General features: G+C 38.5%; 13 protein-coding genes across 13 annotated transcripts, besides 23 other annotated features; 12 read left to right on the forward strand and 1 right to left on the reverse strand. All coding sequences in view use genetic code 2, as the record gives it.

The window, feature by feature from the left end:
- Positions 1 to 1,181, forward strand: part of an rRNA (l-rRNA) that runs on past the window's edge.
- Positions 1,182 to 1,256, forward strand: a tRNA (tRNA-Leu).
- Positions 1,257 to 1,265: 9 nt separating this feature from the next.
- Positions 1,266 to 2,211, forward strand: ND1 (NADH dehydrogenase subunit 1). The gene has a single exon. A coding segment is annotated over exon 1 (946 nt).
- Positions 2,212 to 2,279, forward strand: a tRNA (tRNA-Ile).
- Positions 2,277 to 2,347, reverse strand: a tRNA (tRNA-Gln).
- An 8-nt stretch (positions 2,348 to 2,355) lies between these two features.
- Positions 2,356 to 2,425, forward strand: a tRNA (tRNA-Met).
- Positions 2,426 to 3,467, forward strand: ND2 (NADH dehydrogenase subunit 2). The gene has a single exon. A coding segment is annotated over exon 1 (1,042 nt).
- Positions 3,468 to 3,534, forward strand: a tRNA (tRNA-Trp).
- A 3-nt stretch (positions 3,535 to 3,537) lies between these two features.
- Positions 3,538 to 3,606, reverse strand: a tRNA (tRNA-Ala).
- Positions 3,607 to 3,679, reverse strand: a tRNA (tRNA-Asn).
- Positions 3,680 to 3,711: an origin of replication.
- Positions 3,712 to 3,775, reverse strand: a tRNA (tRNA-Cys).
- Position 3,776: 1 nt separating this feature from the next.
- Positions 3,777 to 3,840, reverse strand: a tRNA (tRNA-Tyr).
- Position 3,841: 1 nt separating this feature from the next.
- Positions 3,842 to 5,386, forward strand: COX1 (cytochrome c oxidase subunit I). The gene has a single exon. The coding sequence runs from the start codon at positions 3,842 to 3,844 to the stop codon at positions 5,384 to 5,386; it is 1,545 nt and encodes a 514-aa protein (YP_007626760.1).
- Positions 5,384 to 5,452, reverse strand: a tRNA (tRNA-Ser).
- Positions 5,453 to 5,455: 3 nt separating this feature from the next.
- Positions 5,456 to 5,522, forward strand: a tRNA (tRNA-Asp).
- On the forward strand, positions 5,523 to 6,206 carry COX2 (cytochrome c oxidase subunit II). The gene has a single exon. It carries the CDS (start codon positions 5,523 to 5,525, stop codon positions 6,204 to 6,206), a length of 684 nt encoding a protein of 227 aa, YP_007626761.1.
- A 1-nt stretch (position 6,207) lies between these two features.
- Positions 6,208 to 6,272, forward strand: a tRNA (tRNA-Lys).
- Position 6,273: 1 nt separating this feature from the next.
- ATP8 (ATP synthase F0 subunit 8) lies at positions 6,274 to 6,477 on the forward strand. Its single transcript has one exon. The coding sequence runs from the start codon at positions 6,274 to 6,276 to the stop codon at positions 6,475 to 6,477; it is 204 nt and encodes a 67-aa protein (YP_007626762.1).
- Positions 6,435 to 7,115, forward strand: ATP6 (ATP synthase F0 subunit 6). The gene has a single exon. The coding sequence runs from the start codon at positions 6,435 to 6,437 to the stop codon at positions 7,113 to 7,115; it is 681 nt and encodes a 226-aa protein (YP_007626763.1).
- A 2-nt stretch (positions 7,116 to 7,117) lies between these two features.
- Positions 7,118 to 7,901, forward strand: COX3 (cytochrome c oxidase subunit III). The gene has a single exon. A coding segment is annotated over exon 1 (784 nt).
- Positions 7,902 to 7,969, forward strand: a tRNA (tRNA-Gly).
- Position 7,970: 1 nt separating this feature from the next.
- Positions 7,971 to 8,318, forward strand: ND3 (NADH dehydrogenase subunit 3). The gene has a single exon. The coding sequence runs from the start codon at positions 7,971 to 7,973 to the stop codon at positions 8,316 to 8,318; it is 348 nt and encodes a 115-aa protein (YP_007626765.1).
- Positions 8,319 to 8,321: 3 nt separating this feature from the next.
- Positions 8,322 to 8,389, forward strand: a tRNA (tRNA-Arg).
- On the forward strand, positions 8,390 to 8,686 carry ND4L (NADH dehydrogenase subunit 4L). Its single transcript has one exon. The coding sequence runs from the start codon at positions 8,390 to 8,392 to the stop codon at positions 8,684 to 8,686; it is 297 nt and encodes a 98-aa protein (YP_007626766.1).
- On the forward strand, positions 8,680 to 10,056 carry ND4 (NADH dehydrogenase subunit 4). Its single transcript has one exon. The coding sequence runs from the start codon at positions 8,680 to 8,682 to the stop codon at positions 10,054 to 10,056; it is 1,377 nt and encodes a 458-aa protein (YP_007626767.1).
- A 6-nt stretch (positions 10,057 to 10,062) lies between these two features.
- Positions 10,063 to 10,124, forward strand: a tRNA (tRNA-His).
- Positions 10,125 to 10,183, forward strand: a tRNA (tRNA-Ser).
- Positions 10,182 to 10,252, forward strand: a tRNA (tRNA-Leu).
- ND5 (NADH dehydrogenase subunit 5) lies at positions 10,253 to 12,079 on the forward strand. Its single transcript has one exon. The coding sequence runs from the start codon at positions 10,253 to 10,255 to the stop codon at positions 12,077 to 12,079; it is 1,827 nt and encodes a 608-aa protein (YP_007626768.1).
- ND6 (NADH dehydrogenase subunit 6) lies at positions 12,063 to 12,587 on the reverse strand. Its single transcript has one exon. The coding sequence runs from the start codon at positions 12,585 to 12,587 to the stop codon at positions 12,063 to 12,065; it is 525 nt and encodes a 174-aa protein (YP_007626769.1).
- Positions 12,588 to 12,656, reverse strand: a tRNA (tRNA-Glu).
- A 4-nt stretch (positions 12,657 to 12,660) lies between these two features.
- On the forward strand, positions 12,661 to 13,800 carry CYTB (cytochrome b). The gene has a single exon. The coding sequence runs from the start codon at positions 12,661 to 12,663 to the stop codon at positions 13,798 to 13,800; it is 1,140 nt and encodes a 379-aa protein (YP_007626770.1).
- A 4-nt stretch (positions 13,801 to 13,804) lies between these two features.
- Positions 13,805 to 13,872, forward strand: a tRNA (tRNA-Thr).
- Positions 13,873 to 13,938, reverse strand: a tRNA (tRNA-Pro).
- Positions 13,939 to 14,920: a D loop.

Below are 14,920 nucleotides of genomic sequence, written 5' to 3' on the forward strand. Positions count from 1 at the left end.
CATAAGAACACAAAATCCAAACGTAATCTTAAAGGATAATCTAAAGAGGGACAGCTCTTTAGATAAAGGACTCAACCTTAAATAGAGAATAAACTAAACTAAATACCATAGTTGGCTTAAAAGCAGCCACCAATTAAGAAAGCGTTCAAGCTCAACCCCAAATACAACCCCAATTCCCAAAATCACAATGAATTCCTAAACATAATACTGGGTCAATCTATAAGACTATAGATGAGATAATGTTAGTATGAGTAACAAGAAAAAATTCTCCATGCACAAGCCTATAACAAACCGAATACTCATTGTTAATTAACAAAATTCTAGACATAAACCAAATATAAATTCACTAGATCAACTAATTGTTAATCCAACACAGGAGTGCACCAAGGAAAGATTAAAAGAAGTAAAAGGAACTCGGCAAAAAAAACCCCGCCTGTTTACCAAAAACATCACCTCTAGCATTACTAGTATTAGAGGCACTGCCTGCCCAGTGACACACGTTAAACGGCCGCGGTATCCTGACCGTGCAAAGGTAGCATAATCACTTGTTCCTTAATTAGGGACTCGCATGAAAGGCAAGACGAGGGTTTAACTGTCTCTTACTTCCTATCAGTGAAATTGACCTACCCGTGAAGAGGCGGGTATAAACAAATAAGACGAGAAGACCCTATGGAGCTTTAATCAACTCTCTTACTAACTAACACTAACAACCTAATGGACTAACAATACAAATTAGATAAGAGAAAGATTTCGGTTGGGGTGACCTCGGAGTACAAAAAAACCTCCAAGTGACTCAACTCTAGGCCTACTAGCCTAAAGATACTTAAGTAGTCAACAATTGATCCAATCATGAAATTGATCAACGGACCAAGTTACCCTAGGGATAACAGCGCAATCCTATTTAAGAGTTCCTATCGACAATAGGGTTTACGACCTCGATGTTGGATCAGGACATCCAAATGGTGCAGCCGCTATTAATGGTTCGTTTGTTCAACGATTAAAGTCCTACGTGATCTGAGTTCAGACCGGAGTAATCCAGGTCGGTTTCTATCTATTAACAACTTCTCCTAGTACGAAAGGACCAGAGAAGTAAGGTCAACTATTCAATAGCACCTTTAACATAACATATGAAACTATCTAAATATACAAAATATGTAACACCACCACCCAAGATAAGGGTTATTGGGGTGGCAGAGCTTGGAAATTGCATAAAACTTAAAACCTTATAATCAGAGGTTCAAATCCTCTCCCTAATAGTGCACCTAATTAATATATTAACCCTATTGCTACCAATCCTAGTAGCCATAGCCTTCCTAACCCTAGTAGAACGAAAAACCCTAGGATATATACAACTACGAAAAGGCCCAAACGTAGTTGGCCCATATGGTGTACTCCAACCCTTCGCCGACGCTATAAAACTATTTACCAAGGAACCACTAAAACCTTTAACCGCATCACTAACCCTTTTTATTATTGCCCCAACCCTGGCCCTCACACTAGCACTATCCTTATGAATCCCACTACCAATGCCCTACCCCCTACTCAACCTAAACCTAGGAGCCCTATTCATCCTAGCAACCTCAAGCCTATCAGTATACTCAATCCTATGATCGGGTTGAGCCTCAAACTCCAAATACGCACTAATTGGAGCCCTACGGGCAGTAGCCCAAACAATTTCATACGAAGTAACACTAGCCATTATTCTCCTATCCATCCTCCTACTATCAGGATCCTTTTCACTATTATCAGTAATCTCATCACAAGAACTGACCTGATTCCTACTACCGGCATGACCATTAGCCTTCATATGATTTATCTCTACACTAGCAGAAACAAACCGAGCCCCATTTGATCTAACAGAAGGAGAATCTGAACTAGTATCAGGCTTCAATGTAGAATACGCTGCAGGTCCATTCGCACTATTCTTCATAGCAGAATACACCAACATCATCATAATAAATGCCCTATCAACAATCATTTTTCTTGGAGCCGTGTATAATCCACACAACCCAGAACTATTCACACTCAACTTCATACTCAAAACATTAATTTTAACAACCATATTTTTATGAATCCGAGCATCATACCCACGATTCCGATATGACCAGCTAATACACTTATTATGAAAAAACTTTCTACCACTAACCCTAGCATTCTGCATATGACACATCTCAATACCAATAACTATAGCAAGCATCCCACCATACACATAGAAACATGTCCGACAACAGAGTTACTTTGATAGAGTAAAAAATAGAGGTCAAGCCCTCTTGTTTCTAGAACTTCAGGCATCGAACCTATACCTAAGGTCTCAAAAACCTTCGTGCTACCATTACACCAAATTCTACAAATCCAAGTAAGGTCAGCTAAATTAAAGCTATCGGGCCCATACCCCGAAAATGTTGGTCTAACCCTTCCCGTACTAATTAACATCCTGGCGCTAACCATCATCTTACTAACAATCTTCGTCGGGTCTATCATTACCATTCTCAGCAACCACTTAATCCTAATATGAGCTGGCTTAGAAATAAGCATGCTAGCCATTATCCCCATCTTAATATTCAACTCTAACCCCCGTTCCACAGAAGCAGCTACAAAATATTTCCTAATCCAAGCAACTGCCTCTATAATTTTACTCTTAGCCATTATCCTAAATTACCACGACCTAGGAATTTGACAATTCCACCACAATACACAATTTTACATCTACTCACTAGTATTAATTGCCCTAATAATAAAACTAGGCCTAGCCCCATTTCACTTCTGAGTACCAGAAGTTACCCAAGGGGTCCCAATCTTAAGCGGACTTCTACTACTCACCTGACAAAAAATTGCCCCACTAGCCATCATATTTCACATCTCATATTACCTAAATACTACCATAGTACCACTATCAGCTCTAATATCAGTCTTTATTGGCGGCTGAGGAGGACTAAACCAAACACAACTACGAAAAATCCTAGCCTACTCCTCAATCGCCCACATAGGCTGAATAGTAGCTGTAACCATATATAACCCAACAATAATATTACTAAACCTGGTAATCTATATATTCCTAACAACATCAATATTTATCACAGTATATATCTGTACCTCCACATCCATTTCCTCATTCACAAAAATATGAAACAAATCCCCACTACTAATCTCAACCACCCTAATCATCCTAATATCATTAGGTGGTTTACCACCCCTCACAGGATTCCTACCCAAATGGATAATTATCATCGAACTAACAAAAAACAACTGCATCTTCATAGCCCTATCAATAACAATAATAGCCCTACTAAACCTCTACTTCTACACTCGTCTTATTTATGCATCATCAATAACAGCCTTCCCTACATCCAACAACATAAAAACTAATACACACCACCAAAACAGTAAAAAACACCCACTTCTATCACCACTAATCATCATCTCCTCCCTAGCATTACCACTATCTCCACTAGTAAGCTCACTATACTAGAAGCTTAGGATACTTCCAGTCCGAAGGCCTTCAAAGCCTTAAGAAAACACAACGTTTAGCTTCTGACCTAAGGACTACAAGTATAAATCTCGCATCTTCTGAACGCAAATCAATCGCTTTAATTAAGCTAAATCCTCCTAGATTGATGGGACTCTAACCCACGAAAACTTAGTTAACAGCTAAATACCCAAAACAACGGGCTTCAATCTACTTCTCCCGCCTAATAAAAAAAAAGGCGGGAGAAGCCCCGGCAGCTGTAGCTGCTTCTTCGAATTTGCAATTCAACATGTTAAACACCTCGAGGCTATGGTAAGAAGGGTACTTTCCCTGTCTTTAGATTTACAGTCTAATGCTTACTCAGCCATCTTACCTATGTTCATCACTCGTTGACTATTCTCAACCAACCATAAGGATATCGGAACACTTTATCTTATGTTTGGGGCTTGAGCTGGGATAGTAGGAACCGCTTTAAGTATCTTAATCCGAGCAGAACTTGGACAGCCAGGGGCTCTGCTAGGAGATGATCAAATTTACAATGTTGTAGTAACAGCTCACGCATTTATCATAATTTTCTTCATAGTTATACCGATCATAATCGGAGGTTTTGGAAACTGACTTGTTCCACTCATGATTGGAGCACCAGATATAGCCTTTCCTCGTATAAATAACATAAGCTTTTGACTCCTTCCCCCATCATTCCTACTCCTGCTAGCATCATCAATAGTAGAAGCCGGGGCAGGTACAGGATGAACAGTATATCCACCTCTAGCCGGAAATTTGGCCCATGCTGGAGCCTCCGTAGACCTTACAATTTTCTCCTTGCACTTAGCAGGTGTCTCATCAATCCTTGGAGCAATTAATTTCATCACAACAATTATTAACATAAAACCCCCAGCTGTCACTCAATACCAAACACCTCTATTTGTATGATCAGTCCTAATCACGGCAGTTCTTCTACTACTAGCACTACCAGTTCTCGCTGCGGGTATTACCATATTACTGACAGACCGCAACCTAAACACCACATTCTTTGATCCGGCCGGAGGAGGGGATCCAATTCTATATCAACATCTATTTTGATTCTTCGGACACCCAGAAGTATACATCTTAATCCTTCCTGGATTTGGTATCATCTCACACGTCGTGACATACTATTCTGGAAAAAAAGAACCATTTGGATATATAGGAATAGTTTGAGCCATAATATCAATCGGATTCCTGGGCTTTATTGTATGAGCCCACCATATATTTACAGTAGGACTAGACGTGGATACCCGAGCCTATTTCACTTCAGCAACAATAATCATTGCAATCCCAACAGGAGTAAAAGTCTTTAGTTGATTAGCTACCCTCCACGGAGGTAATATTAAATGATCACCAGCTATACTCTGAGCCCTAGGGTTTATCTTCTTATTCACAATTGGGGGTTTAACAGGAATTGTATTATCAAATTCATCACTGGACATTGTACTCCATGACACCTACTACGTAGTAGCACACTTCCACTACGTACTATCCATAGGAGCAGTATTCGCAATTATAGCTGGATTTATCCACTGATTTCCATTATTCACAGGATTTTCACTAAGCGAAACATGAGCAAAAATCCACTTCGCAGTAATATTCGTAGGAGTTAACATAACATTCTTCCCACAACATTTTTTAGGTCTATCAGGAATACCACGACGATATTCCGATTATCCAGATGCCTACACGACATGAAATGTAATTTCATCCATAGGCTCATTCATTTCCCTAACCGCAGTAATAATCATAGTATTTATGGTTTGAGAAGCATTTGCATCAAAACGAGAAGTTGAAGCAGTAGATCTTACCTCAACTAACCTAGAATGACTACACGGTTGTCCTCCACCCTACCACACATTCGAAGAACCAACATATGTAAAAGTTAATTAAGAAAGGAAGGAATCGAACCCCCTAAAATTGGTTTCAAGCCAACACCATAACCTCTATGTCTTTCTTTATGAGATATTAGTAAAATAATTACATAACTTTGTCAAAGTTAAATTACAGCCCAACACTGTATATCTCAATGGCTTACCCGCTGCAATACGGCCTACAGGATGCTACATCCCCAATTATAGAAGAATTAATAAATTTCCACGACCATACACTTATAATTGTATTCTTAATTAGTTCAATAGTACTATATGTAATTACAGCCATACTAACCACACGTCTAACACACACCAACACAATAGATGCCCAAGAAGTAGAAACAATCTGAACCATTCTACCAGCCGTCATCCTAATTCTAATCGCCCTACCATCTCTTCGAATCCTTTACATAATAGATGAAATTAACAACCCTGCTCTTACAGTCAAAACTATAGGCCACCAATGATACTGAAGCTATGAGTACACAGACTACGAAGACCTAAACTTCGACTCATACATGATCCCAACATCCGAACTAAAACCTGGAGAGCTTCGACTCCTAGAAGTCGACAACCGCGTAGTCTTACCAGTAGAACTACCAATTCGAATATTAATTTCTTCAGAAGATGTGCTCCACTCATGGGCTGTTCCATCCCTGGGTTTAAAAACAGATGCTATCCCTGGACGACTTAATCAAGCCACAATCACATCAACTCGCCCAGGATTATTCTATGGGCAGTGTTCAGAAATCTGTGGTTCAAATCACAGTTTCATACCAATCGTACTAGAAATAGTGCCACTAAAGCACTTTGAAAATTGATCCTCAACAATGGTCTAAACATTATGAAGCTTTTAGCGCTAGCCTTTTAAGCTAGAGATAGGGAATACAAGCCCCCCATAATGAAATGCCACAACTTGATACATCCACATGATCAACCGTAATCATAACATCCTTAGTAACCCTTTTTATTATTCTACAACTAAAACTATCATCATTTAACCTAACCCCCACACCCTCACCAAAACAAACAAAATTTAACAAAACACACAACCCATGAGACAAAAAATGAACGAAAATCTATTTGCCTCTTTCGCTACCCCTACACTAATAGGCCTCCCCATTGTAATTCCCATCATTATATTCCCAACCCTATTTTTTAAAACAACAAACAAATTAATCAACAACCGAGTAACAACAGCCCAACAATGATTAATTAAACTTATTACCAAACAAATAATATTTACACACTCACCAAAAGGCCGCACATGATCTCTAATACTCACCTCACTCATCATCTTTATTGGATCTACAAACCTCCTAGGGCTGCTTCCCCATACATTTACCCCAACCACACAACTCTCAATAAACTTAGGCATAGCAATCCCAATGTGGGCAGGAGCTGTAATCCTAGGCTTCCGTTATAAAACAAAAGCATCACTAGCCCACTTCCTACCCCAAGGTACCCCTATTACCCTAATCCCAATACTAGTTATCATTGAAACAATTAGCCTATTCATTCAACCTATAGCACTAGCTGTACGTCTAACAGCTAACATCACAGCGGGACACCTACTAATTCATCTAATTGGAGGTGCTACACTAGTATTAACCACAATTAGCCTATCAACAGCCAGCATTACCTTCCTAATTCTAATAATACTTACCATCCTAGAACTTGCTGTAGCTATAATCCAAGCCTACGTATTTACCCTACTAGTTAGTCTATACCTACAAGACAACACATAATAATGACCCACCAAACACACGCCTTTCACATAGTAAATCCCAGCCCATGGCCTCTTACAGGAGCACTATCAGCCTTCCTCCTAACTTCAGGCCTTATCATATGATTCCACTTTAACTCCTTCACCCTTCTAACAATTGCCACAGCAGGTAATATCCTAACTATATACCAGTGATGACGAGATGTAGTGCGTGAAGGAACATTTCAAGGCCACCACACCCCACCAGTACAAAAGGGGTTACGATACGGTATAATCCTGTTTATCGTATCAGAAGTATTCTTCTTTTCCGGATTCTTCTGAGCATTTTACCACTCAAGCCTTGCCCCAACACCAGAACTAGGGGGATGTTGACCACCAACAGGAATTAACCCACTCAATCCAATTGAAGTACCACTGCTTAACACAGCAGTACTTCTAGCATCAGGTGTATCTATCACCTGAGCTCACCATAGCCTAATAGAAGGAAAACGAAATCACATAATCCAAGCATTATTAATCACAATCCTTCTAGGCCTATACTTCACCCTACTCCAAGCATCAGAATACCTAGAAGCACCATTTACAATCTCTGATGGCATCTACGGTTCTACATTCTTTGTAGCAACAGGGTTTCACGGTCTACATGTAATCATTGGCTCTACGTTCCTACTCACATGCCTCCTACGACAACTAAATTTTCACTTCACCTCAAAACACCATTTCGGCTTTGAAGCCGCAGCCTGATACTGACACTTCGTAGACGTAGTCTGACTTTTCCTATATGTATCAATTTACTGATGAGGGTCCTATTCTTTTAGTATAAAAAGTACTTTTGACTTCCAATCAAACAGATCAGAACAAACACCTGAAAAGAATAATAAACTTACTAATTACCATAATAATAAACATCAGCCTTTCCATAATCCTGATTTCCGTAGCCTTCTGACTTCCACAACTAAACCTATACTCAGATAAAGCCAGTCCATATGAATGCGGATTTGATCCAATAGGATCTGCTCGCCTTCCATTTTCCATAAAATTTTTCCTTATCGCCATCACATTCCTCCTATTTGATCTAGAAATTGCGCTTCTCCTACCCATTCCATGAGCAATCCAATACGGAAACCTCACAGGAGTAGTACTAACAACCCTAGGGCTACTAATCATTTTAGCCTTAGGACTAATATACGAATGATTTAACAAAGGTCTAGAATGAACAGAATAATACTGGTAATTAGTTTAAACAAAACAAATGATTTCGACTCATTAAATCATGGGCATAACCATGAATACCAAATGACCCCTGTATTCTTTAACTTACTCCTCACATTTATCCTGTCACTACTCGGAGCCTTAATATTCCGATCCCACCTAATATCAACCCTACTATGCTTAGAAGGAATAATTTTATCTTTATTTACCATAACATCTCTGATTACACTAAACTCCCACTCAATACTATCCTTTATTATTCCAATCATCATTCTAGTTTTCGCAGCTTGCGAAGCCGCCGTAGGCCTAGCACTACTAGTGATAGTATCAGACACATATGGTACAGATTACGTACAAAACCTTAACCTCCTACAATGTTAAAAATTATTCTGCCATCCATTATACTCTTACCACTAACCTGATTCACAAACAACAAAACAGTATGAACAAACACCACATGTCACAGCCTAATAATTAGCCTCATCTCACTATCCCTACTACACCAAGACTCCACAAACAGTTATAACTTTTCCACAACATTCTTCTCAGACCCATTATCCACACCACTAGTAATCCTAACAACATGACTCCTACCACTAATACTCCTAGCTAGCCAAAACCACCTATCAAAAGAACAAGAAAACTATAAAAAAATATATATCAGCCTCCTAACACTTCTTCAAGTATTCCTAATCATAACATTTACCGCAACAGAACTAATACTATTTTATATCCTATTCGAAGCAACCCTAATCCCCACACTAATTATTATTACACGTTGAGGAAACCAAACAGAACGTTTAAACGCCGGATTGTACTTCTTATTTTATACATTAATTGGGTCAATCCCCCTACTAATTTCACTGATTAACTTTAATAACACCTTCGGAACTCTTAACCTAGTACTACTATCCTTAAAGCAACCTGCACTAAGCCAGTCATGATCCAATCACATTCTATGGTTAGCTTTCATATTAGCCTTCCTAGTAAAAATACCTTTATATGGAGTACACCTATGACTCCCGAAAGCCCACGTAGAAGCACCAATTGCAGGATCAATAGTTCTAGCAGCCGTACTACTAAAACTGGGGGGTTACGGAATAATACGAATCTCAATTCTACTAGATATAGTAAACAAAACCATAGCCTACCCATTCATCATATTATCACTATGAGGTATAGTAATAACCAGCTCAATCTGTATACGACAAACTGACCTCAAATCATTAATTGCTTATTCATCAGTAAGCCATATAGCCCTAGTAATTGTAGCAGTCATAATCCAAACACCATGAAGCTTTATAGGAGCTACAGCTTTAATAATTGCTCACGGACTGACCTCCTCCCTACTATTCTGTTTAGCCAACTCTAACTATGAACGAACCCACAGCCGCACTATAATACTAGCTCAAGGACTACAAACAATTCTCCCACTAATAGGAGTGTGATGAATACTAGGAAGTCTAGCCAACCTAGCACTTCCCCCATCAATTAATCTTATTGGAGAACTCCTAATCATTACATCCTCATTTTCATGATCAAACCTATCAATCCTAATAATAGGTATAAACATAATCATAACAGCCGCCTACACATTTTATATACTTATTAGCTCCCAACGAGGTAAACTAACTAATCATACTAAATTTTTACCACCAACACATACCCGTGAATCAACTATTATATCACTTCACATCATCCCAATTATCCTAATTTCCATTAACCCTAAACTTATCCTCGGACTACCTTAATGTAAATATAGTTTACATAAAACATTAGACTGTGAATCTAAAAATAGAAAACACATTTCTTATTTACCAGGAAAGTAAGCAAGAACTGCTAACTCATGCTACCGTGATTACACTCACGGCTTTCCTACTTTTACAGGATAGTAGTAATCCATTGGTCTTAGGAATCAAAAAATTGGTGCAACTCCAAATAAAAGTAATTAATATCAACGTCTCAATAAATTTACTAATCCTAACAACCCTAACAACCCCCTTACTTCTATCACTAACTAGCAAATATAACTCAAACAGCTACCCTAAACACGTAATTAACTCAATTAAATTATCGTTTCTATTTAGCCTAATCCCTCTACTCACATTTCTCAACAACAATAATGAACTCATCACATCAAACTGACACTGAATAACAATCAACTCAATTAAATTAGTTATAAGCTTTAAATTTGACTATTTCTCTTATCTATTTATTCCAGTAGCATTATTTGTAACATGGTCAATCACGGAATTTTCTTCATGATATATACACTCCGACCCAAACCTAAACCGATTCATAAAATACTTACTAATATTCTTAATAACCATAATTATCCTAGTATCAGCTAACAACCTATTTCAACTATTCATTGGATGAGAAGGAGTAGGAATCATATCATTTTTACTAATTGGTTGGTGATTCGGACGAACAGATGCCAACACCGCAGCTCTACAAGCCATTTTATACAATCGCATCGGAGATATCGGCCTAATTCTATCTATAGCCTGATTTACAATCCACACAAACTCATGAGAGCTACAACAAATCTTCATCTTCAACACGAACACTGACATTCTACCATTATTAGGTATTCTACTAGCCGCAACAGGCAAATCAGCCCAATTTGGACTCCACCCATGACTTCCCTCAGCTATAGAAGGGCCAACACCAGTATCAGCTCTATTACACTCAAGTACAATAGTTGTAGCCGGAGTATTCCTAATAATCCGATTCTACCCACTAACACAAAACAACCAAACTATCCTAACTTTAACACTATGCCTAGGAGCAATAACCACACTATTTACCGCAATATGTGCTCTTACACAAAACGACATCAAAAAAATCGTAGCATTCTCCACCTCAAGCCAACTTGGCTTAATATTTGTTACCCTAGGGATTAATCAACCACACCTAGCATTCCTTCACATCTGTACCCACGCCTTCTTCAAAGCCATACTATTCATATGCTCCGGATCAATCATCCACAACCTAAATAATGAACAAGACATCCGAAAAATAGGAGGACTGTTTAAATCCATACCATTCACCTCATCCTGCTTAACCATCGGAAGCCTCGCACTGACAGGGATACCATTCCTAACAGGTTTCTACTCAAAAGACTTAATCATCGAAACCCTTAATACGTCTAATACCAACGCCTGAGCCTTACTAGTCACACTAATCGCCACCTCAATAACTGCTGTATACAGCACACGAATCATCTTCTTCGTTGTAATATCTAAACCACACTTCACCCCAACAATCACAATAAACGAAAATAACCCTCAACTTATTAACCCTATTAACCGCCTAGCCCTGGGGAGTATCCTAGCAGGATTTATAATTACCTCAAATCTCCCACCAACTAATATTCCCACAATAACAATACCACTATCACTAAAATTAATAGCCATTACAATTTCTATTTTAGGGTTTACAGTCGCCATAGACCTAAACAACATAACCTCAACACTTAAACACAAATCACCTACCCCCACACACAAATTCACCACACTGCTAGGATACTTTCCATCAATTATCCACCGCCTATTACCAGTCAAAAGCCTAACTATAAGCCAAAACATAGCATCAAACCTAATAGACCTAATTTGACTAGAAAAAGCTATCCCAAAAACAATTGCCAACACACAAATAACTGCTTCCATCATTACATCAAACCAAAAAGGACTTATCAAACTCTACTCACTATCATTCCTAATAAATATTACCATTATCTCACTACTCACCCTAACCTATTACCTCGAGTAATTTCAATAATAATAAAAATACTAACAAACAAAGTTCATCCAGCAACTACCACTATTCACCCAGCACAACTATATATAGCCGCCGCACCCATCCCATCCTCACTAATCAACCCAATCTCTTCCCCTTCAAAAACCACTCAATCCTCTATATTATTAAACTCAACAACCAACTCCACATCACCATCATTACCTAACCAAAATACTAATAACAACTCTATAATAATACCAACCACTAATAACCCAAGAACTAACCAATTAGACCCCCAAGACTCCGGATACTCCTCAGAAGCCATAGCCGCAGTATAACCAAATACAACCAACATACCACCCAAATAAATCAAAAACACCATTAAACCTAAAAACTGACCACCAAAACTCAACACAATTCCACAACCAACACAACCACCAACAATTAAACACAATCCACCATATACAGGAGAAGGTTTAATTGACAAACCAATAAAGCAAGTAACAAGAGCTACACTCATAATAAAAACATAATTGGACATAGTTCCTACATAGCATTTAACTAAGACCAATGACATGAAAAATCATCGTTGTAATTCAACTACAGAAACCCTAATGACAAACCTACGTAAATCACACCCCCTAATCAAAATTATTAATCACTCACTCATCGATTTACCAACACCATCTAGTATCTCAACATGATGAAACTTCGGATCCCTACTAGGAGTATGCCTAGGATTACAAATCGTTACCGGGCTATTCCTAGCAATACACTACACATCCGACACCCTTACGGCCTTTTCATCAGTAACCCATATCTGTCGAGACGTTAACTACGGCTGAATAATCCGATATCTACACGCCAACGGCGCATCCATATTCTTCATCTGCCTGTTCCTACACGTAGGACGAGGTATCTACTATGGGTCTTACCACTTCAAAGAAACATGAAACATTGGCATCATCTTATTATTCACAGTAATAGCAACCGCATTTATAGGATATGTTCTCCCATGAGGACAAATATCATTTTGAGGAGCTACGGTCATTACAAATCTATTATCAGCCATCCCATATATAGGAACAACCCTAGTAGAATGAATTTGAGGAGGATTCTCAGTAGACAAAGCCACACTCACCCGATTCTTCGCCTTCCACTTCATCCTACCATTCATCATCACAGCCCTAGTGATAGTTCACCTTTTATTCCTTCACGAAACAGGATCAAGTAACCCATCAGGCCTAGACTCCAATGCCGATAAAATCCCATTTCACCCATATTTTACAATTAAGGACATCCTAGGAGCTATAGTATTAACGATTACCCTCACATCCCTAGTCCTATTTTTCCCAGACCTACTAGGAGATCCAGACAACTACACCCCCGCAAACCCCCTAAATACACCACCACACATCAAACCAGAATGATACTTCCTATTCGCCTACGCCATCCTACGCTCCATCCCAAACAAACTAGGAGGGGTATTAGCCCTAATCTTATCAATCCTAATCCTAGCTATTATACCCATACTACACACATCAGCCCAACGAAGCCTAACCTTCCGACCAATCAGCCAACTACTATTCTGAATACTAGTAGCAGATCTAATTACCCTAACATGAATTGGAGGTCAACCGGTTGAACACCCATTCATCATTATTGGCCAAGTAGCCTCAATTCTATACTTCTCAATCATCCTAATCCTAATACCACTAGCAGGTTTAGTAGAAAATAAAATCATAAAACTCTAATATAGTCTAGGTAGTATAAATAATTACCCTGGTCTTGTAAACCAGAAATGGGACCCAATAAACCCCTAGACATCAAGGAAGAGAAACCTTTCCCACCATCAACACCCAAAGCTGACATTCTCATTAAACTATTCCTTGACTTATGTAATTCGTGCATTCATTTATATACCACATTAATAATTAAGCAAGTACAAGAAAAATATATAAAGTACATAATACATTTATGTATATAGTACATTAAATTATCTACCACTAACTTATAAGCAAGTACAATAAATCATTAATATTACATAAAACATACTATTATTATCGTACATAAAATTACAATCCACATGAATATCCATGTAATACATTACATTAATGCTTGATGGACATATCTGCGTTATCAGGCATACACCATCCTAGTCAAATCATTTCTCTTCCATATGACTATCCACTTCCAACGTTGGTCTGTTCATCTACCATCCTCCGTGAAACCAGCAACCCGCCCACTAGTACCTCTCTTCTCGCTCCGGGCCCATTTAACTTGGGGGTAGCTAACAATGCACTTTATCAGACATCTGGTTCTTACTTCAGGGCCATTGAATGTTTTATCGTCCATACGTTCCCCTTAAATAAGACATCTCGATGGATTAATGTCTAATCAGCCCATGCCTAACATAACTGTGGTGTCATACATTTGGTATTTTTTATTTTTGGGGATGCTGTGACTCAGCATAGCCGTCAAGGCATGAAGGATCCAACCCTAGTCTAGCTGGACTTGTATGTATTATCTGTTCCACACATCTCCAACAGGTGGCTATAAGTTAATGCTTGTAGGACATATAAATTATTAATACTAAATTTCAACTTAACGACGCACGCACTATACAGTATTATCTTTTTTATTGCAAACCCCCCTTACCCCCCACCACCCCAGGTGGTGGCCTTATCTTAAATTTTGCCAAACCCCAAAAACAAAATTAAGTAAGACTTAAAACCCTCAATTATTTTCTTTCTATAAGTTGCCAAAAATATAACACCAAATTCTGTATGTGTACAAAAATCAAAAAATTTTTTTTTCACCAATGACAACTTAAATTACCTAGTAGTCACACAATACACAACAACTCAAATACAA

Source organism: Nannospalax galili, mitochondrion, assembly GCF_000622305.1.
Source record: "Nannospalax galili isolate 575 mitochondrion, complete genome".
In the NCBI taxonomy this organism is placed as follows: domain Eukaryota; kingdom Metazoa; phylum Chordata; class Mammalia; order Rodentia; family Spalacidae; genus Nannospalax; species Nannospalax galili.